Source organism: Microcaecilia unicolor, chromosome 4, assembly GCF_901765095.1.
Source record: "Microcaecilia unicolor chromosome 4, aMicUni1.1, whole genome shotgun sequence".
NCBI classification, from domain to species: domain Eukaryota; kingdom Metazoa; phylum Chordata; class Amphibia; order Gymnophiona; family Siphonopidae; genus Microcaecilia; species Microcaecilia unicolor.
In genome coordinates this window covers 120085682-120109174 of record NC_044034.1, presented here as the reverse complement: position 1 = coordinate 120109174, position 23493 = coordinate 120085682, and the positions used below count along the sequence as shown (strand labels likewise).

The 23493-nt window shown below is 45.7% G+C and overlaps 1 protein-coding gene across 1 annotated transcript in view; it reads right to left on the bottom strand.

Moving 5' to 3' along the window:
- MYCBP2 (MYC binding protein 2) overlaps window positions 1-23493 on the bottom strand; it is a 937772-nt gene that overhangs the window by 854010 nt on the left and 60269 nt on the right. Inside the window, 1 exon segment of the mRNA XM_030200587.1 lies at window positions 8057-8272. Within this exon segment, the coding sequence (XP_030056447.1) occupies window positions 8057-8272 (216 nt within the window).

The following is a 23493-nucleotide window of genomic DNA, read 5'->3' as shown; positions in this document are numbered from 1 at the left end:
AATGTGCTTCTTCCTGAGCCACTCCTTTGTTGCCTTGGCTGTATGTTTTGGGTCATTGTCGTGCTGGAAGACCCAGCCACGACCCATTTTTAAGGCCCTGGCGGAGGGAAGGAGGTTGTCACTCAGAATTGTACGGTACATGGCCCCATCCATTCTCCCATTGATGCGGTGAAGTAGTCCTGTGCCCTTAGCAGAGAAACACCCCCAAAACATAACATTTCCACCTCCATGCTTGACAGTGGGGACGGTGTTCTTTGGGTCATAGGCAGCATTTCTCTTCCTCCAAACACGGCGAGTTGAGTTCATGCCAAAGAGCTCAATTTTTGTCTCATCTGACCACAGCACCTTCTCCCAATCACTCTCGGCATCATCCAGGTGTTCACTGGCAAACTTCAGACGGGCCGTCACATGTGCCTTCCGGAGCAGGGGGACCTTGCGGGCACTGCAGGATTGCAATCCGTTATGTCGTAATGTGTTACCAATGGTTTTCGTGGTGACAGTAGTCCCAGCTGCCTTGAGATCATTGACAAGTTCCCCCCTTGTAGTTGTAGGCTGATTTCTAACCTTCCTCATGATCAAGGATACCCCACGAGGTGAGATTTTGCGTGGAGCCCCAGATCTTTGTCGATTGACAGTCATTTTGTACTTCTTCCATTTTCTTACTATGGCACCAACAGTTGTCTCCTTCTCGCCCAGCGTCTTACTGATGGTTTTGTAGCCCATTCCAGCCTTGTGCAGGTGTATGATCTTGTCCCTGACATCCTTAGACAGCTCCTTGCTCTTGGCCATTTTGTAGAGGTTAGAGTCTGACTGATTCACTGAGTCTGTGGACAGGTGTCTTTTATACAGGTGACCATTGCCGACAGCTGTCTGTCATGCAGGTAACGAGTTGATTTGGAGCATCTACCTGGTCTGTAGGGGCCAGATCTCTTACTGGTTGGTGGGGGATCAAATACTTATTTCCCTCTGCAGAATGCAAATAAATTCATATACTTTCCACAATGTGATTTTCCGGATTTAATTTGTGATGTGCTATCTCTCACTGTTACCAATAACCTACCCTTCAATTATGGGCTGCTCATGTCTTTGTCAGTGGGCAAACTTACAAAATCAGCAAGGGATCAAATACTTATTTCCACCACTGTATATCATAATGGGGAACATGTAGATCAGCCGGCCCTTTTTTGGGAAACAGCAAAGGCGGTGTTAAGAGGGGACATTATCTCTTATTCGGCGAGGGCTCGGAAGTTGAGAGATGGGGAGATTATTCGTTTGGGGGCCTTGGTTCAGAGGCTGCGGAGAAATTATGGGCGCTCACCTACTTCTGAATGCAAGGGGGAGTTGTTGGGAGCGCAGAAAGAGTTAAACGAATTGCTGCATCAAAGGGCGGTTAAGACCCAATTCTATTATAAATATCGGCTGTTTCAATATGGGAATAAGGCCGGGCGATTGTTGGCTAGGATGCTTCATAAAAAGGGAGGTGTTAACCGCGTGATGCAGTTGAAGGCAAAAGACGGGAGGATGACGAGTGTAGATGGTGAAATTGCTGATGTTTTTGGACAGTTTTATAAAGCACTGTATGCAGTGGATCAGGATGCTGTGATGGACAGTGAGATGTATTTGGAGAACCTGAACCTACCTCGGCTTTCTGACGGTCAACGTGGCCGCCTGAATGGGTCATTTACGGAGGGGGAGTTAATATTGGCTCTGCAGCAGTGTGCTACTTACAAGGCCCCTGGACCAGATGGTTACAGGGTAGAGTTCTACAAACAGTTTTTTGATAAGGTCAAAATGCCGCTGTTGTCCTTGTTCAACTCGATGGTGGCTAAGCGCACGCTCCCGGGTACTTTTCAGGAGGCTCAAATAGTGGTGCTCCCCAAGGAGGGGAAAAATGAGGTGGAACCGGAATCTTACAGGCCCATTTCTCTTATTAATGTGGATGCGAAGTTATATGCTAAAGTTTTGGCCAACAGATTGGCAGAGGTCCTCCCGTCATTGGTTGATGAGTCCCAGGTGGGTTTTGTGAAGGGAAGGACAGCAGTGAAGAATGTGCGATCTATCTTGACATCTTTAGAAGTTGTGGCCCGGGGACGCCTTCCATCGCTCTTAGTTAGCTTTGATGCGGAGAAGGCGTTCGACCGGGTGAACTGGTCCTACATGTTTGCGGTGTTGAGACATTACGGCTTTGGGATTTTTTTTCTGGATGCTGTTGAGGTCTTGTATTCGGAGCCGCGGGCGTATGTGTGGGTAAATGGGGAACGCTCAGAGTCTTTTAGGATCTATAGAGGGACTAGACAGGGTTGTCCCTTGTCTCCTCTTTTGTTTGTTCTTTCTTTGGATCCTCTCATTCGGGAAATCCTACAGCATCCAGAGATACAGGGAGTACCAGTGAGGCGAACGGAATTTCTTCTCTCTGCCTTTGCGGATGACCTGCTGGTGCATCTTACGGAGCCGAGCACCTCTCTACCTGCCCTCTTAGAACTTTTTCGAGAATTTGGAGACTTCGCTGGGTTCCGTCTTAATTATTCCAAATCATTGGCGTTGCCCTCAGCGGAGGAGATACGGCGGGAGTGGGGTGGGGAATTTCCTCTTCGTTGGGCGCAGGGATCCTTTAAATATTTGGGTATATGTTTGTCGATGAGGGTTTCCGAGTTGTACCACCCGAATGTTTCCGGTCTGTTGAAGGCCACATCGGAGAGGTTGCAAGCATGGATGTCTTTGCCTTTGTCGCTTTCTGGGCGGATCCAGTTGTTCAGAATGGTGGAGTTTCCCAGATGGCTATATCTGCTGCATATGTTGCCCATTTATCTACGAGCCAGAGACCTCAATCAGCTGGGTAAGAAGATTAGACGTTTTTGCTGGGGGGGAAAGAAGGCAAAGCTGCCGTTGAGTTTAATGCAGGGGTCTTGGGGAGAGGGAGGTTTGGGCCTGCCGGATTTGCGGCGATATAATTGGCCTTGTCTCATGCGTTACATTGGGGACTGGTTTTTGGCACGAGATGATTATATATGGAGACGATTGGAAAGCCAGTATTATATGCCGTGTAATTTTCATTTCTTACTACAAGCTCCCAGCAGGATGATTCCGGTGGAGTTACAGAATAGTATATTATTGACCCCTCTACGAAGTCTTTGGAAAGATGTGATGAAGTTGTTTGGCTTGAGTAGATGGATTTCGGATATTCTTCCTATTCGGGGTAACTTGTTGTTCCGACCGGGTTTGGAGAATGTGATTTTTCAGAAATGGGCGCGACAAGGAATCACTAGGTTAGAACATGTGTTAGATAGGCAAGGGGTAATGTTGAATTTAGGGGCATTGGGGCTCGGGTAGGATATGGGAGGTATCTTTGCTCACGCCCAACTGAAGCATTATGTTGATTCATTGGACAGGGGGGCTTTAGGTTCTCGGCATTGTCATTTTCTGCGGCAGTTCTTTCATTCAATACAGGGGGAACGTCTTTCAATCTCGGGGCTGCATAGGGCGTTGGGAAGATATATGGTGCCCAAGATCCGAGAGCAAATTCAACAGCGTTGGGCGGACGATTTGGCTAGGCCGCATTTGGCTTTGGATTTCAATGCTCTGACAGCTAGGATCTCAGGTTTGACGGGTAATGCTGGACTTAGAGAATGCCAATATCGTATTCTACACAGGGCCTACCTAACAAAGTCTCAAGTGTTCAGGATGGGAGGGGTGTCTACTCCTCTCTGTGGGAAGTGTGGAAGGGCTCCGGGGTCGTTTTTTCATTATTTGTGGGGGTGCTATAAGGTGAGGCATTTTTGGGACTCCATCGTTCGGTATTTGGGCACTCTTTTGGGATCGAGAGTTATGTGTTCCCCGATGGGGATCTTGCTAGATAAGCATGAGCTGTTCTTGTTACAGGGGGGTGCGGCCCGACAACTGATTCGCAAGGCCTGTTTGATTGGTAAGCGGATCATAATGAGTCAATGGATGGAGGAGTCCTCCCCGGATTTCTGGCACTGGCGGAACAGACTGCATGAATTCATGCTATTTGAAAGGAGGGGGGTGGGCTGTTCCCCTAAGCGGAGGAGGCAGTTTCTGGACATTTGGGGGCCATATATTCAAAGCTTATCTCCTAAGGGGAGGAGTTTGGTGATCAATTCGTTTTAAGATATGAATTGATAGGGAGCCATCCATTTCAGATATAGACCAAAAGTCTGGGTATCTCCTTAGAGGGGGGGAGGGGGGGATTTTCCTTATTGGTCTGATATCTAGGAGGAAGGGGAAAGGGGGGCGAGGGGGGGAGTAGACAAGTAAGAGTCTGATGGGTGTAGCAGTGCTGTTGGGGGAGAGGGGGGGGACTTATTGCGCACTATGGAAGATAACGGTGAACAATACTATTGTGGGGTTATGATATGTTTCCTAAAGAGGTTCAGATGGAATTGGCAGTCTGCACTGCAAATGTTGAATTATTAAGATAAAACTGTTGAACACCTGCTAAGTCCTGAAGTGTTTTCTCAGTGGCTCCCGAGGATACTCCCAACTAGGCTTGGTTTGCTAAGGGAGGGAAGGAGGGGGGGATAGATTGAGAAGAGAGGAGGGGTGGAGGCAAGGGGTATGAAGTTAATGATTGCATTGAAATGTAGGCTGAGACACTATGATGTTTAAAATATTTTTGTACCATTACTTGATCAAAAGGAAATTAGAAGTTGCCATTACCTGCCAGCAAGCATGGTTAGGCAAAACTCTATAAGGTTCATGCTAGCAGAATGGAGAAAATTTGATAAGATTTTGCAGCATGGGCAGGCCATACATATGGTTCTACCAGAGATGATGTCTCGCAAAGTCGGGCTATAAGAAACAAGGCCCTTTGAGATATTATTCGGTAATGCAATACGTTAACTGTATTATGTTCCCCCAGGTTATACTGCTGATTACTCTTTATAACTGGAATACTTTAACAAATAGATTTAAAGTAGAGGGATTGGGGATGGGGTGGGGGTGTTTGGGGATAAAAAGAAAATTTCATTGACTGTGGAATGCTGAATGATTTTCTTGTACTTGAACAGTGTTCATGTTGAAGTTTTCTGCTTGTTTGTATTGATCTTTCAGTCAATAAAAAGATTTAAACATAAAACCCAGGAGATGACATGGCAACGGGTCCTCCTCTTGATGGGAAGCTTGACCCACTTCGGGCGATTCACCTCACTGTATCTCCGTCGGCACAGAACTGCTTCTGGGTCATGGGGGAGCTGCGACTGAGGGAGGATTTAGTGAGACTCCCTCGATACTGCGGTCCGCTTCAATATCCGCGGATCCTATTGAGGCGGGTGTCAGGTCTCCCAGCGTTCGGACGCCGAAACTCTCAAGAGTAGCTCGCGGAGGAAAGAGCCTTAGTTTTCCCTTTTCTTTTCCCCATTTCCAGCACAGGGAAAGATTGCAAACTCCTGGTTCACTCGCTAAGATTCAGGAGCTCACCGAATGCCTGTCTACTCCAGGACGCCATCTTGGATGAGCAGAGCCGATAATCAGAGCTCTTAAACTTACAAAGAAAAGCATACCATCACTGGAGTGAAACACTAAAAATTATTTTAGGACCAGACTTACTAATAACGTACATTAACACGTTAATATGGTTACACGAAAATGTATGTCTTACCTAACAATTTTCTTTCCTTTAGTACAATCAGATCAGCCCAAGACCTGTGGGTTGTGCCTGCCAACCAACACACAGATTAAAAGCTTGTGGGCTTTGCTCTATAAGGGTACTGTACAGCCTGTGATGCTCAGTATTTCAAATGAAAAAAAACAATGGTGAACAGGAGAATCCTGATGCATCCAGCTTGCTTTGCAAAGCAACATGTTTAATCTGTATATAATGATGAAATCTTGCCCCTCCAGCAGCAAAAAAAAAAACATCTGATAGAGAAACAAAACTGGTGAACATGAAGGAATTTCAAAGAACTATTTGAAACACAGCACAAACAACTAGAATGTGTGGGATTTTGGACTGGTCTGGTAAGACTAAAAGAAAAAATTTATCAGGTAAAACAACTTCTCCTTCATCAGTGTCCCATACCAGACCATTCCAGGACCTATGGGATATAGCAAAGCAATCCTTAAGAAGGGTGGGCCTGAGAAATTACTGCCTGAAGCACTTCAGCCCTTAATATCACTGCTAATATCTATACTCCCAGGTCTCCAAACACTCTTTCCCCACACTTCACAGCGAAGAAAGCTCTTGCCTGCACAAATATTAACAACGGGAGGAGGCGGGAGGCAAGAGACCCGGCCACTCAAGTGTAAGACCCCCAAGGCGTATAGAAAACCCCCACAGGCTTCAGCTAAACCCAAGAGACGCCAGTGCACAGAAAAGACGACAAAGAATAAAACTGTCTGTATATGCTGTAAGAAATATATTTTTTTCAAACTAGTAAAAGAAAAAAAACAAGAAAAATTAAAAGATTGAGAGGCTCACCATCTTCCATCTGCTGAGACTGAGAATACTGAATCTATCTCTAGCTAGCAAGTTCTCAATCTCTTCAGCTACCTTGGGTGGATACAAAAAAAGAAATCTTCTTTAGGGCCCTTTTATTTGCTGTGTTGTTGCACACCAAATCAGGGCTACCGCAGAAGCACAGCGCACACTACTTTTGGCATGACAAAAGTATTTTTGATTTTTTTTTTAGCGCCAGTTAGCATGGGAACCCTTACCGTCACCTAAATAGGTGGCAGTAAATGGCTGCACGCTAATTAATCCCTGTGATTAGCACAGGGCCATTTGGGGGGGGGGGGGGGGGGCAAAAACAACCTGAGAAAAACTTGAAGTCTGTTTTCTCTAGTAAAATTTTATGAAAATACTGGATTGTACTGAAATTCTGGATAATTATTAGCAAAAATGTTTAAATTATTACAAATAAACTTGCAGAATTTGCAAATTATGTGCGCAGAATTTTGATTTTTTTTTTTTTTAGTGCACAATTTCAGCAGGAGTAATATGTAATTAGTCATATAAAATTCCTAACCATGAACTATAAATGTTAAACATTCTCATTTGATATCTATAAAACTATATGCAGCAATACGGGGGGGGGGGGGGGGGGGGGGGGGGGTTCTGGACCTTTGACACCAAAAATCTAAAAGGCAAAACATGATCTCAAAAGTATGATTTAAATATCAAACAAAATGACAGACTTTAAAGCAGGGGTGTCCCAGCTTGACCCTCGCCAGGTTGGGTTTTCAGAATGACCCCAATGAATACTCATGAGATCTATCTGCATACAATGGAGGCAGTGTAAGCAAATTGATCTTACATATATCCATTGGGGAAATCCTGAAAACCTAACTGGACTGCAACCCTTGAGGACCGAGGTTGGACACCCTTGCTTTAAAGCAATCAGAAAGGGGGGGGGGGGGGGGTGGAGACAGGGAGTGAGAGGGTAGTTTGTAGACTAGTCTCTTGAAGCTTAGGTGGTTGGATATGATACTAGTGGGTCATGGCAAGGGGGAGGGTAGTAGGAAGGATCTTGGAGCGAAGAGTCTGTATAGGTTCAATATAAGGTTAGTGGGGGGGGGGGGGGGTCCCATAAGTGATAGCCGGGCCCTTGCCTAACTCGAGAGTCACTTAGGTGTAACGGAGAGTTCCATATGCCAACCCATCAGTTCAAATTGAAGGTCAAATATGGCTCTCTTAGTTCTGGGGGGGGGGGGGGGGGGGGGGGGAGAAAAAATGGTTGAAAAATGGTTAACTGTCTGGTTAAAGCAGTGTATCTTGTTAATTGCTGTATATCAGTGGAACTGTTGAGTTGTTCATTATGTTGAACTGTCAATAAAAATAGTTGAAACATAAAGCAATCAGACAATATTGGCAAACAGCTCGCTAGTGTGCTTGCTATTTAATTCAACAGGAAGAACCAGTTGTGGCACACCACCGCCCTCAGAGCAAACAAGCTACTGGCAACGCAGAGAAGCTCGACTTCTATCTCTAATCTCTATTACTGGCTCTCTCTATAATTGGGTCCTCTCTTGCTAGATCCCCAGTCCAAGCATAAATCATGCAAATTATGCACTGAAGTCGTTCACTTTTCACTGCTCTCACCTTTGGAAGCTTGACAAGTGGTTCTTTTGACTCCTCCTCTTCATCGCTATCAGAATCCCCACTCTGCACAGAGGTCCTGGAGGACAAAGCTAACGAGGCTTCTTTTTTCTGCCATTCCAACACACAGTGGCGCACATTACAATATACATTGAACGCAGAAGGATTGCTATGTAGCTTGATATCTGGTATAGAAAGGTTATTCTCCAAGTTTTCAGCCTGAAAAGCAAAAACACAATGAACTGTCAAAATCAAACAGAAAAGTTCACTTTGCTACTAATTGGGTTTCTGCCAGGTACTTGTGACCTCAACCGGCCACTGTTGAAAACCGGATACTGGGCTAGATGGACCACTGGTCAACCCCAGTATGGCTATCCTTCTATTCTTATGATCATAAAATATTTCCATTTTGATCCATTTTATATTTAAAGATAAGATGTAGTTATTTCTATGTGCAGGGCATAACAAAAAACTACACACAACTTAACATATTACTAATTAGATTATTTTATTAATCTAGTTCCTCTCTCACCGAATAAGGGAAAACTATAGCCTCAACCTTTACTACTATAGCTGGCCCTTACTACCTTAGCTTATACTGTATTTATCCTTATTGTGTGAATTCCACACTTTAGATCACATTCCTAAAACCTTGGGTGCTTTTGTTGAAAATGAATTGGATGCTATCCAAATGACACCGTAATACCACTAGCTATGATTCTCATTTACCCTTAAAAATACACCACAGTGGGCTACAAAGTATTATAGTGTTATTTTATCTTCTTATGGCAAACATCATACATCTATGTGTACCACCAGTTGCCCATTCTTTGTTAGTCAAAGCACATCAGAAAAACAAAAAGCTGCTTACCTCCAACAGGGGTTTCTCCATAGACAGTACGATCTAACACACAAATGGGTGACACCTTAAGGTAGGGGTGGGCAACCCTATTCCTCAAAGACCGTTGGATTTTCAGAATGTACCCAATGAATATGAATGTGATCTATTTGCATGCATTGTCTCCATTGTATCCAAATAAATCTTGTGTATATATACTGGGGAAATTCTGAAAACCTAACTAGACTGCAGCCCTTGAGGACCGAGTTTGCCCACCCCCTGCCTTAAGGCAATGGGATGTGGCAGAACAGCTCTCCCACAGTTCACCAGTAGTGTTCAAGTGAGCACACGCAACCCTTCCCACATATAGCAGCCTCCTCAGTCACCTCAGTTAGTTCCATAGCTCAAGCAGTTCAACTCTCAGAGAGGTGGGGATCTTTGGGATCATTCTATAAAATGGGCACCAATATTTTTACGCCAATTACATATGTAAATGATCAGACTAGTAGCTATGTGTTCATAAATGCACAAATTACATCAAGAGCTAGTCTATAAATATCTGTATCTCTTACATAGTGTATTTTTGACAGATTGGTCTACACGTATGTAGAGTGCGGGAGGGACTTAAGTTTTACATGCGTAACTTATAGAATACATGCAGGTTTGGCATTTTGGCATGATCACTTACCAACTCTATGGCTGGCAAGTATTCACACATGAATTAGAGGTGCATATTTCACCTATTAGACTAGCAGTCTATAAAGGAAAGTAGATGCCTACTTTCCTTTATACAATGAGGGACTATATATAAGGAGCACTGTTGTACATTAGCCCCATTTGTGCTCGAAACTGCATAGGAGGATAGAGGCAATTTCAACAAAAGATGAACAGCCAGAATGCTCATAGTAAGCCAATTTGTGCATCAGGGAAGTTCTTTGCTCCTCTTTCAGTGCAAGCACGAGCCTCTTCTTGAGCCTTATCATAGCTTCAGAGGTAGTCCTTCTAGGGCCACAGATATATACGACCAAGTGTTTATATTTAAAATGGTTATGTTCCAATCCCCAGACACCTTGCATGATCCTCAAAGGTCACCATTTTCCTTCCACAATTCAGGCAAGGTTAAAAACCAGACTTGCACTGTCTTGCTCACAGCCCCCCACCCCACCCAAAAAAAAAAAATCTTTTTTTTTACTTTTGTGTTTTATTACAAAAACTAACATTAGAAGAGCCACTCTTCAAAAATCTGAATACGTCATTTTCACATCCATCTAGAAGTGGTGATATGGAGATAGGTGGGGAGGGGGCATTAAAACTGAGGTGACTGAAGAAACTGCTCCATAAGAAGCTCTGGGACGGCTGTGCTATCCTCATATCGTGCAATGACATCATCCCTTATGTGCCCAATTCAATCCTGATTATCAGACTAACCAAAACAGTCAAACAGCCAGATTCAAAATTAGGCAAAAATGAAACAACTCCTGCATCACCCATCCAAACAAGTGTTTATTCTTAAACATATCCATATAAATTCACTAAAGAAAATATTCTTTACAGATTTTTTTTCCTCTGGGATCAAGTCTCCCTTGGCAGCAATTTGACCCCAGTTTAGTTTCTTCAAGAGGTGCACTGCCTGCTGCAGCATTTTTAACCATGTTTAGTAAACATCGAAGAAAGAATTTTAAAAATCAAGCTTATTTAATGCATATTTCCAATTACAGTAGCTCAACAAAGTTATGTTTACTAACCATTAGTACATGATAATGTTCATTATCATACACTATTGCTGAACCCATGTTATTTCTGCCACCATGCCCATAGGAATAACATGCTAATGCATAAAGGGACAGATTTTTATAAAGGTGCCTAAAAAAAATCCACATGGTAAACAGTTCCAACTAAGCGTATTCTATAAGCAGCACCTAGATTTAGGCACGGTATATAGAATTTGCTTAGTTGATATCCCAGCGACTAAAACTACACATCTCCATGTACATCAATGAAACCGTGTTGTAAATCCCAGTGCGTAGATTTATGTGTACTGGGCCATATTTTGTAACTATGTGCATAAATTTAGGAATGCCCATGAAACATCCATTTCCCCGCCCATGACCACAGCCCTTTTGAACTATGCGGATTAGAATTTAGGCTCAGTTCATGCAGAATACGCTTAGCAAGTTGTGCACGTAAACTCTAATTATTGTCAATTAGTGCTCATTAATAACATTGATTAGATGTTAAGCAAAATAGGTTATACGCATTGTTATGGAATATGCTTACATTTCAGTGAACAACGCTAGGCGCACTATATAGAATGAAATTAGGTCCTACCTGCTAATTTGCTTTCCTTTAGTCCCACCAGATCAGCCCAGCATGACTGACGGGTGTGCATGCCTTTCAGCAGGTGGAGACGGAGAACACTGAATCTTGAGAGTGCTGACAGGAGCCCAAGCTCAGTCCCCTCAAGCCTCAGTATATCAGTAACAAAGCAAGAAAGAAAAAAACAGAACTTCTGTGCACCGCTAAACAATACAGCCACGGATAATGAGAGTGCAAAAGCATGCTGGCAATTGACTAATGCCAAATGACATCCCATCACTAGAAATGTCTGTTTGTATGAGATATACTTTTTAAGTATTTACATAGTTTGTTTGTTTTTTTTAATTTGAAGAAAACTGTCCCACAGAGACCAGGAGAATATAGACTACCAAGAGCAAACTATCTAACCACTCTTCCATTCCAAAACAAAACCGCATCTGACTAGGGAGGTTGCTGGGCCGGACCAGACAGACTAAAGGAAAGCAAATTAGCAGGTAGGACCTAATTGCTCCTTCCTTAGCGCCCCCTCCAGACCAGCCCAGCATGACTGATGGGAAGTACCAAAGCAGTCAGTTAAGGGAGGGACTGAACTAGCCCCGCCGCACTCGCTGGCCATAAACCACATCTGTACATCAACTCTTTAATACCGCGCAAACAAATGCAGCGAAGACCAAGTGGCCACCTTGCAAATTTTCACCGGTGACACCAAAGACAACTCTACCCAGGACGCAGCCTGTTGTCTAGTAGAATAAGCCTTAATTCCATCTGGAATAGGCCTACCTTTCAGAAAATAGGCTGAGCCAATGACTTTTAATCCACCTGGCTAAAGCAGCCTTTGAAGACACCATATCTTTGCAAGCACCACATAGGAAGACTAAAAAGGTGATCCAACCTGCGAAATTCTTTCATCCGTCACACATACTCTTGAACACTCTCCTGAGATCCAGCTTATACAACAACCTCTGCTCCTCCGATCCCTTGGAAAAACCGAAGGACAGCAGGACTAGAGACTGATTAACATGAAAGGACAACAAAACAAAACAAAAAAAAAGACGGAACAGGCCATAATACCACCCGATCTGAACAAAACTCCAAAAAAAGAAGCTCTGCACAATAGAGCTCGTAATTCTGAAACACGCCTCGCTGACAAAATAGCAACCAAAAAGACGAACTTTAAGGTAAGGTCTTTGATGGAAGCTGAAGACAACGGCTCAAAGGGAGGATGAATAAGGGCCGAAAGGACCAAACTAAGATCCCAAGACAGAAAAGAAGACCATTGAGGTGGATACAAGATATTCACATCTCTCAGAAATCAAACTACATCTGGATGACTGGACAAAGACTTATCCTTGACTTGTCCCCAAAAGCAAACCAAATGCCGCTATCTGCGCCTTCAGGGAAGCTAAGGTTAACCCCTTATCAAAACCAGCCCACAGAAAATCCAGAACCTGAGGAACACTAACATGGAACAGAGCGATCCCTTAATCACCACACCTCAAAAATCCTCCAAAAACGAACGTACGCTAAAGAAGTAGATATAAGGTGGGACCGAAGCACAGTACCAATTACACCAGCCGAATAGCCACATTTTCTTAACCGAGCCCTTTCGAGAGCCAAGCTGCAAGACAAAAATCGAGTCAGATTCAGCATGAGAACCAGCTCTAGAGACAAGAGCCTGACCGACTCCAGAAGTCGCAGTTCGGGAGCTACTAGAAGCCGCCTGAGATCTGCATACCATGGACACCTCAGCCAATCTGAGAGCATTTTCCATCTCACAGATAGGCTGCAGAGAATACCTTCTCCTGCTTTAGACTTAGCCTGGCCTCAGAATGACATCCTATAGTATATCTCCTATCAAACTGAGCTCTCTTTTTCATCAAGCACTGCCATTTCCTCCCCTCACCGTCCCCACTGACAGTTTGAACTTCGTGGGTGTGGCTTGGATCTCTTTCAGGGAGAGAAAACTAACAACTTATAGCAGCAGCTTCAGAGAGCATTTTCCATCTCACAGATAGGCTGCAGAGAATACCTTCTCCTGCTTTAGACTTAGCCTGGCCTCAGAATGACATCCTATAGTATATCTCCTATCAAACTGAGCTCTCTTTTTCATCAAGCACTGCCATTTCCTCCCCTCACCCTCCCCACTGACAGTTTGAACTTCGTGGGTGTGGCTTGGATCTCTTTCAGGGAGAGAAAACTAACAACTTATAGCAGCAGCTTCAGAGAGCATTTTCCATCTCACAGATAGGCTGCAGAGAATACCTTCTCCTGCTTTAGACTTAATCCTACCCACCCTACCCCTCTACCCACCCACCCCTAGAGTGACATGTCTTATATAACCTCCCTATCAACCCACTCATTACTTTACCTCACCCATTTCTATTCTTCTATCACCTTCTCCCACTACTCCAACCAGAGTTACACCTAATCACACTGACCACCCTTCAACATCTTCTGTCCTTCTGTGACTGTTCTCTTGTGCTTGACTGCTTAAATATTTTAAATTTAAATGCTTTACTTTTTGTCTATTAGATTGTAAGCTCTTTGAGCAGGGACTGTCTTTCTTCTGTGTTTGTACAGCGCTGCGTACACTTTGTAGCGCTCTAGAAATGTTAAATAGTAGTAGTAGTAATCTGGAGCCACCAGAATCACAAGCCCCATGTGCTTTTCTATCCTTTGAATGGCCAGACCTGACAGAGGACAGGGAAGAAATACATACAGAAGCTCCATTGGCCACGAGTGAAGAGCAGCATCCAGGCCCTCCAATGCTCTACTCCTTAACATGTCGCCAAGTTGCCATCAAGTCCATCACTGGCCAGCCCCACCTGAGAACTATTGCCTCGAACGCCTCAGAGCTGAGATGCCATTCTCCCAGATCTAGGGTCTGTCGACTGAAAATATTTGCCTGTACATTGAGAACGCCCATGACACACGAGGCCAACAGGTCCATGAGGTGAATTTTTGCCCATGCTAGGAGCCCCGCTGTCTCCTGTTCTAACTTGGGACTTTTCATCCCAGCCTGACAACTGACGTAGGTTACCGCCGTAGCATTGTCCAATAAAGCGTACTGTTTTGACCTCTAGGAGGCTTCAAAATTCTCTGAACACCAAGTGAATTGCTCTGGTCTCCAACAGGTTGATGGAGTACGTTGTTTCTCCACAGACCACCAATCTTGAGCCAGCTGACCAATACAGAGAGCTCCCCAGCCCCTAAGACTGACATCTGTGGTCACCTCCATCCAACATGGCGGATCCAGCCTCACACTCCAACGTTCTTTGACCGGAGCTACCATCAGAAATCCTGACGCACTGTCACTGGTACCAGCAATCTGATCACCAAGGAATCCGACTGAAGCGACCACCGGGACAGAAGGGACCACTTAAGGCTCTGCACATGATCTCTGGCCCACTGCACTGCTTCTATGGCCACTGCCATCAACCCCAGCACCTGAAGATAGTCCTGAGCACATGGGGTTCTCTGTCCCTGGAGGTTCCGCACTCTATTCTGCAGCTTGATGATCCGCAACACTGGGAGAAAAAACAGTCCTTGAAGAGTATCGAACATGACCCCCTGATATTCCAATGTCTGCGTCACAACTAAACGAGTCTTGTTCACATTGATCACCCAACCTAAAGACTCCAAGAACTGCACCACCTGTACTGTCATCTGACAACTTCCCTGATACGACTTTGTGCGAATCAAGCAATCATCCAGGTAAGGGTGAACTAGAATGCCCTGCTTGTGAAGGGCAACAGTGACCAACACCATAATCTTGGTAAACATCCTCAGACTGTCGCTAATCCGAATGGCATCGCACAAAACTGAAAATGTTGACCTAGAACGGCAAAGTGTAGAAGGGAAAATTAGATTCTTACCTTGCAGATGCTGCAATCAGGTTCCCAAATCTTTTAATATTAGGTGATTTTAATGTTCATCTAGATGACAAATCGAACCCGCGTTCAGCTAGATTTTCAAATTTTTTACATGATATTGATCTAAAACAACATGTGAATGGATCAACTCATATCGCGGGTCATACATTAGATTTGGTAATGACACACAAATTGGATGAAGTAAAATGTTCAAAAATCGTACTAACTCCGGTATCTTGGTCAGACCATTACCTTCTTCAATTCTACTTATTAATACCACAGTTATTACATAATGCTGAACCAGCTCAAATTAAAACCAGGAGTCTAAATAAAATCGATTTGACATTTTTACCTTCTTTAGCAAATAAGTTCCCACTAAATTTTGATACACACCCAATAGATGACCAAATCAAAATATGGAACCAAGTTCTTTCAGCAGCCCTTGACGATATTGCACCGGAAAAAACAATTAATATAACAATGAAACGTTCCCAACCTTGGTACCATCCAGGATTAAAATTATGTAAACAACAGGTACGTAGAGCTGAACGCCAATGGCGTAAGCATAAGACCGCAGAATTACAAGAAAAGTGCAAACAGTGTAAAAAATACTATTTATCACAATTAAAGGATGCTAAAACTACGTACTTCTCAAAAGAGATAAAAGAAGCAGCCAGTTCGCAGAAAAAACTGTTTCAAATTATGAAACGTTTGACAACAATAACTAACGAAAAGAGAGAATCGCCTACTATTGACTCTGAAACTCTAGCAAAGTTCTTTAGCTCTAAAATCGAGAAACTAAGAGCCCTCTTCCCAAGGGTACCAAGGCTCGGTCATTCTGACAACTCCCCAAGTTCACAACTATTGGTACCTTGGAAGGATTTTGAAATTCCGTCTGCCGAATCATTATATACCTTGGTTGCAGGTTTATCTCCTACTTATAGTTCGTTGGATCCTATACCTTCTGCATGGTTGAAAAAACACTCGCTAGAAGTCCAGCAGTTTATGTACTCAATTGTCATGTTGAGCCTTTCTGATGGGATAGTTCCCACTATTTTGAAAGAAGCGCTAGTAAAACCTAGTCTAAAGAAAGCCTCATTGGATCCCTTATTACCTTCTAACTATAGACCAGTCTCTAATCTTCCTTTTCTATCCAAAGTTATAGAGACAGTAGTATTTAGACAGTTGCAAACTTATGTAGATTCAAAAAATTTGTTACATCCCAGACAATCGGGTTTCAGGAAAGGTCACAGTACAGAGACTATTCTGACTTCACTGTTAAGTGAAATCCATGCAAAATTAGAACTCGGTTATATTGCCCTGGTAGTTTCATTAGATTTGTCTGCGGCCTTCGACCTAATTAATCACAACTTACTCATTGATAGATTGAGTGAGATTGGTATTTCAGGGACAACTATGAAATGGTTTATATCCTTCCTAACGAATCGTTCATTTAAAGTAGTTCAGCAGCAATCCTGTTCTAGATCCTACAACTTATCATGTGGAGTTCCTCAGGGCTCGGTCTTATCTCCACTACTGTTCAACCTATTCATCAGTCCCCTGGCGCTCCTCATTCAAACAATGGGTATAAGTTTTTACTCATATGCAGATGATTTTTTGCTTATCCATTATGTTAGACCATCGAACATAGATCTTACACCCATTCAAATATGCTTGGATAAAGTAGCAGACTGGTTGACAACACATCAGCTGGTACTGAACCCGGATAAGACTACTACATCTTGGATAGTAGGGCAAGGCACATATCCCTCTGTGGTACCTGTGCTATTTGGTCAGAATATTCCAACAGTTAAGTCTTTTAGATATCTCGGGGTCATTATTGATTCCGCATTGACCTTTGAGGAACAAGTATCCGATGTAGTGAAAAAATCTTTCTTTCATCTGAGACGGCTTCGGTCAGTCAGAAATTCAATAAGTAAGGACTCTCTCAAAACGCTGACATCGGCATATATTACTTCACGTTTAGACTACTGTAACATTGTATATGCTGGGATTACTCAAGCAAACTTAAAGCGATTACAAAGAATTCAAAATACAGCAGCACGTATGATCTGTAGGGCCCGGAGGGATGATCGAGAAACACCTTTATTGCATCATCTGCACTGGCTCCCGGTCGAAGCAAGAATAAAGTTTAAGGCTCTTGTCCTGACACACAAAGCCTTTCACACATTAAACCCTAGCTACTTGTCGAATTTAACAATCCCCTACACCGCTATGCGAACTCTCAGATCCCTAACAGATAACAGGTTAGTCATTCCCCCTCTTACTAAGGCTAGGTGGGAATCTACACGGAGATCGGCTTTTTTCTACCTGTCACCCTCCCTTTGGAATAGCCTTCCAAAGGAGATCAGATTAGAGAAATCTTATCTCCATTACCGAAAACTTCTGAAAACCTTTCTCTTTATAAGCTACGTAGAACAGAACTTAGCATAATGAGATAAGGTCAAAAAGACAAAGAAAAATGGGATAACTTAACTGGATATTAGATTTTTAACTTGTATTGATTTATTATGTAGTTTATCTTGATTGCTGTGCTTTCCTGTCATGAATGGAATTCCTATGTCTGTTTATTTGTATATACCAATTTTTTTATATATATGTAAACCGTTCTGTTTTGCAGATGCAATAAGATACGGTATATAAATTAACATAAATAAATAAATAAATAAATAAATAAATAAATAAATAAATTTCCTTTAGTCATAGCAGATGAAGCCATTACGTATGGGTTATGTCCATCAACCAGCAGGGGAGATAGAGAGCACTCAAACTTTCACAGTGCCCTCTTGGCCAGCTAGCTCCACTGCCTCTTCAGTATTTGAAGCTTCCAAAGCAGTATGGCAAACCGCAATGGGAATCACAAGAGCTTTCCTCACAGCGAACGATGGCCCATCACAAGGGCATGAACTCATAAAGGAGGGAATGCACATCCTCCTGGAGGGAATAAACTCATCCTCCTTATTGTATAAGTGGAGGGGAACACACGCGCCTCCTGGAGGGAATCACACATCCTCCCAACACACTGGAGGGAATGAACTCATCCTCCTATTTATAGAACTGGAGGGGAACACACGCGCCTCCTGGAGGGAATGAACACATCCTCCTAAATTTAAACTGAACATTAATCCTGAAGATTGTTTTCCAACTTTCTCCCAAGGAAGGAACTTCAGGAAATTAGAACAGAACCTGAAAAACAGATTCACAGCATACAGACAATCATACAGGGAAGGCTCATGGCTTCATCTGCTATGACTAAAGGAAAGAAAATTACCAAGGTAAGAACCTAATTTTCCCTTCCTTGTCATCAAGCAGATGAAGCCATTACGTATGGGATGTAACAAAGCAATCCCTAGATAGGGTGGGAACAAGCCACACCACGCGCTAGCACTTGTGCACCAAAACGCGCATCCCTCCTGGCAGCCACATCCAGCCTGTAATGTCGGGCAAAGGAGAGCTTAGAAGCCCATGTTGCTGCACTGCATATCTCTTGAAGAGAGAGTGCTCCAGTTTCAGCCCAAGAGGAAGAAATCGCTCTAGTAGAATGTGCCTTAAAGGCTACAGGCGGAACCCTGCCGGCCAGCAGATAAGCTGAAAAGATAGTTTCTTTGAGCCAGCAGGCAATAGTGGCTTTAGACGCTGGAGACCCTCTGCGAGAACCGGATAGCAAAACAAACAGATGATCAGAAGTCCTGAAAGAGTTAGTAACTCGCAGATACTGCAGCAGAGTCCTGCGCACATCCAAAAGGTGCAGCTGCCCAAAAGATTCTGGAAACTCTTCCTCTGAAAAAGAGGGCAAGAAAATAGGCTGGTTTAAGTGAAAGGCTGAAACCACCTTAGGCATAAAGGAAGGCACGGTCCGAACCGTGACTCCGGACTCTGAAAATTGCAGAAATGGGTCTCTACAGGACAGCGCCTGGAGCTCTAAACACCCGTCTCGCCGAGGTAATGGCCACCAGAAAAAACGGCCTTCAGTGTCAAGTCTTTCTCCGATGCTCGCCGAAGCGGCTCAAAAGGAGATGCCTGCAGGGTTTTCAAAACTAGCCCCAGGTTCCAAGCTGGACAGGGTGCTCGCACTGGAGGTCAAAGCCGAAGCACCCCTCTAAAAAACCGTGCCACATCTGGGTGAGCAGCCAAAGACACGCCTTCCACCTTACCACGAAGGGAGGCCAACGCTGCCACCTGCACCCGCAGGGAATTATAGGCCAAGCCTTTTTGTACACCTTCCTGCAAAAAGTCCAGAATCGGCGAGACAGGAGCCCTCATTGGAACAATGGCTCTGGAAGCACACCAAGACTCAAACAGGCACCAAATCCTGGCATAAGCCACGGAAGTGGACCGCTTGCGTGCTTGCAGGAGAGTGGAAAAAACTTTATTGGAATAACCTTTATCCCTCAATTGCGCCCTCTCAATAGCCATGCCGTAAGACCAAAGCAGCCGGCGTCCTCCATGGCTACCGGTCCCTGAGTCAACAGGTTCGGTACCAGAGTTAACGGCAGAGGAGCCTCCAGGAGCATCTGTCGGAGGTCTGCATACCAAGGTCTCCTTGGCCAATCCGGGGCGATGAGGACCACTTCTCCTGTGTGCAGCCGAATCCGCAAGAGCAGGCGCCCTATCAAGGGCCATGGGGGAAACACAAAGTAGACCCGGAGGCCAGGGTTGAGCCAAGGCATCCAACCCCGCCGAGCAAGGATCTCTCCGTCTGCTGAAGAAGCACGGGACTTTGGTATTGGCACTTGTCGCCATTAGATCCATCACGGGCTTGCCCCATTTGGCACAGATCTGCAGGAATACTTCGTCTGCCAGATTCCATTCTGCTGGATCGATCTGATGCCTGCTCAGATAATCGGCCTGCACATTGCTCTGACCTGCAATATGAGCTGCCGACAGACACTGAAGTTGCAGTTCGGCCCAGTGGCAAATCAGTTCGGCCTGCGCGGCTAGTGCTCTGCACCTTGTTCCGCCTTGTCGATTTATATAGGCCACCGTTGTCGTGTTGTCCGACATCACTCTGACAGCCAATCCTTCCAGGGTCACTTGAAAGGCCAGAAGCGCCTGAAACACCGCTTTCAACTCTAGGCGGTTGATGGACCACTCCGACTCCTCGGGTGTCCATAGACCCTGGGCATGCTTCCCCTTGCAGAGTGCGCCCCAGCCCTTCAGGCTGGCATCTGTTACCACTAGGCACCAAACGGGGAGCGTCAGCGGCATTCCTCGCCGCAGCATGCTGTCCGAGAGCCACCACTCCATGCTGAGACGGGCCGCAGGGAGCCAAGTAAGTCTGCATTGGTAATCCTGAGAAATAGGAGACCATCTCCGAAGTAGGGAATACTGTAGAGGTCTCAGGTGCGCTCTCGCCCAGGGTACCACTTCCATCGTGGCTGTCATCGATCCCAGCAGCTGGACAATGTCCCAAGCTCGCGGGCGGGGCATCCTCAGGAGCAGACAGACCTGATTCTGAAGCTTGCACAGCCTTGGCTCGGGTAGGAACACATAGCCCGAGACTGTGTCGAACCTGGCCCCCAAAAACTCTAGAGATTGTGAAGGGGACAGGTGACTTTTGGCCATATTGACGACCCAGCCTAGAGATTGCAGTACTGAGACCACTCTGGCTGTAGCTTGTAAGCTCTCTGTTGCAGAGTCTGCTCTGATGAGCCAGTCGTCTAGGTACGGGAGAACCCTGATACCTTCTCGCCTGAGAAAAGCAGCTACTACCACCATTACCTTCGAAAAGGTTCGGGGAGCTGTGGCGAGGCCAAAAGGCAAGGCCCTGAACTGGCAATGTTTTCCCAACACCGCAAACCTCAGAAACTTCTGGTGCGGGGGCCAAATCGGTATGTGCAAGTAAGCTTCTTTCAGGTCTAGAGACGTGAGAAACTCTCCTGGCTGAACCGCCGCAATGACGGAGCGCAGGGATTCCATGTGGAAATGCCATACTCTCAGGGACTTGTTCACTTCCTTTAAGTCCAGAATAGGGCGAAAGGACCCACCTTTTCGCGGCACCACAAAGTAGATGGAGTATCGTCCGCAGCCTTGCTCGGCGGGAGGCACCGGGGTCACTGGCCCTAACTGAATCAGACCTTGTAAAGTCTCCTCCACCGCCGCCCGTTTGACGGCAGAACCGCATCGGGACTCCACAAACACGTCTCTTACTGGGGCGTTGAATTCCATTCTGTATCCATCTCTGATCAGGTCCAGAACCCACTGATCTGAGGAAATCTTGGCCCACTCCTCGACAAAGAGGGAAAGCCGTCCCCCGATGACAGGCATCGAGGAGAGGGCCGGCGCACCATCATTGAGAGGGTCGCCCCTGAACTCCTGGTCTTGAGCCACCGGCTGCGGAACGCTTGTCCGAGCGAAAGGAGTTCCTCTGCTGACCACGGACACGTGAAGTGAACCCAGCAGAAAGCCCCGGGCGGTACCTTCTAGCTTCACAGAAGCGAGGTCTGTACGAGGAGTGGACCGCCTGGCCCTTAGAGGAAGGCCTCTGCCTATCTTCAGGCAAGCGCTGGGGTTTTGGATCACCCAGGCCTTTCACAATTTTCTCCAACTCCTCACCAAATAGGAGAAGTCCTTGAAAAGGCAACTTCACCAACCTTTGCTTAGAGGCCATGTCCGCTGCCCAGTGTCGTAGCCACAGACGACGGCGAGCCGCCACTGCTACTGCCATTTGTTTAGCCGAAGCTCTGACAAGCTCATAAAGGGCATCAGCCAGAAAGGACAAGGCCACCTCCATCCGCGGAGCCATATCCAAGAAGGGCTCCGCTCCATCTCCGGGCTGAGCCACTGCCTGTTGCAGCCAAGCTAGGCAGGCTCTAACAGCATAACAGCTGCATGCAGACGCCCGAAAGGTGAGACCTGCAATTTCAAAGGACCGTTTCAATGCTGTTTCCAGCCTACGGTCTTGAGCATCCTTCAGGGCAACACCTCCTTCAACAGGGAGGGTAGTTCTCTTTGTCACCGCAGTGACTAGGGCATCCACTGTAGGCATCTGAAAACGAGCCATATGTCCCTCACGCAGAGGGTATAATTGCCCCATAGCCCTGGAAACTCTCAAAGGTCCCTCGGGGTCAGCCCACTGAGCCGAAACAAGCTCTAGGATGGAGTCATGCAAAGGGAAGGCCCGAGCAGCTTTCTTGGTACTAGCCATCCTGGGATTACCCGAGGAGGCCATGCCACTGTCAGGATCTTCAATCGAGAGGGCCTGCAGGGTATCTGAAATAAGCGCTGGCAGCTCATCACAGTGGAAAATCCTCACCGCGGAGGGATCATCCAGATCCTGTGGTAAATCCACACCTGACTCTGGTTCCTCAGACCAAGAACGTCTGTCAGAGTTCTCCGAATCCTCACACCCCAACCACGGGGGGGGGAAAAAGGTGCACTACAATCTGAAGGGGAATTAACCCTTCTGCGCTTATCTTTAGGCCAAGCATCCGGGAAAAAAGCCTCACTGGGCAGTCCCAGGCCAGAATCCATCGGGGGGGGGGCAATCAGAGGAGCCTCAGGCGACCCTTGAGGAAGGGCTCTTTTCATCATGTATGCTTTATGCAGCAAAAGCACAAAATCCGGGGAGAAAATCTCACCCTGGGCACCCAAATCCTGTCCGGTGCTAGCCACTCCTGAAATAACCTCATCTCGAGGTGCCCCACCCGGCTCAGGTCTCTCCGTGTCCACGGAGGCCGCGCCATGTGGTGTAAGCAAAATGGCGCCCGCTGCCAGCTCAGAGCGGGAAGAAACATCGCTCGCCATGCTCGGGCCGGCTCCTACGCCAATACAGCACGATTTACAGAGCCCTGCTGCTGATTTGCGCTTGCCACAAGTGGAACAGCGCTTTACATTGTCCGCAGCCATCGCCGAAAAACGGCGGTAAAATCCAAAATGGCGGTTTCGCACCAAAATCGCCCCGATCGCGGGCCCACCCCAGAGGAGTTGGAAAACACTCTTACCTCAAAGGATCTAGTGTACAACTACGATCCTGCTGAAAATCAGGTCAAAAACCTCTGTTCCAGCGTCTCTGCGTTTAAAAACGCGACGCGACTTTTTTTTTTTTTTTTTTTTTTTTAAGCTGTGAGGAAAGCAGAGGTATTGAAGACTCCGGAGGCTCAGATGAGTGGGAAAGGCAGGGAAAGGGCGAACCTATATGCCTACATCAACTGTTGGTGGGTAAGGACAGGGAAAGCAAGGCAATATGTCCACATCCACAGAGGTATGGGTAAGGCAGGGAAAGGGCTAACCTATGTGCCTTTAAAGTGAAGCTGCTATAGCCTCCAACACCCCGGTTAACAACTGGCAAGCCAGGAACCACCTCCCGGCAGATTTTTCTGGCGCTCGAACAAGCTGCAGCCACCCTGCTAAGGGAGATAGAGAATACTGAAGAGGCAGTGGAGCTAGCTGGC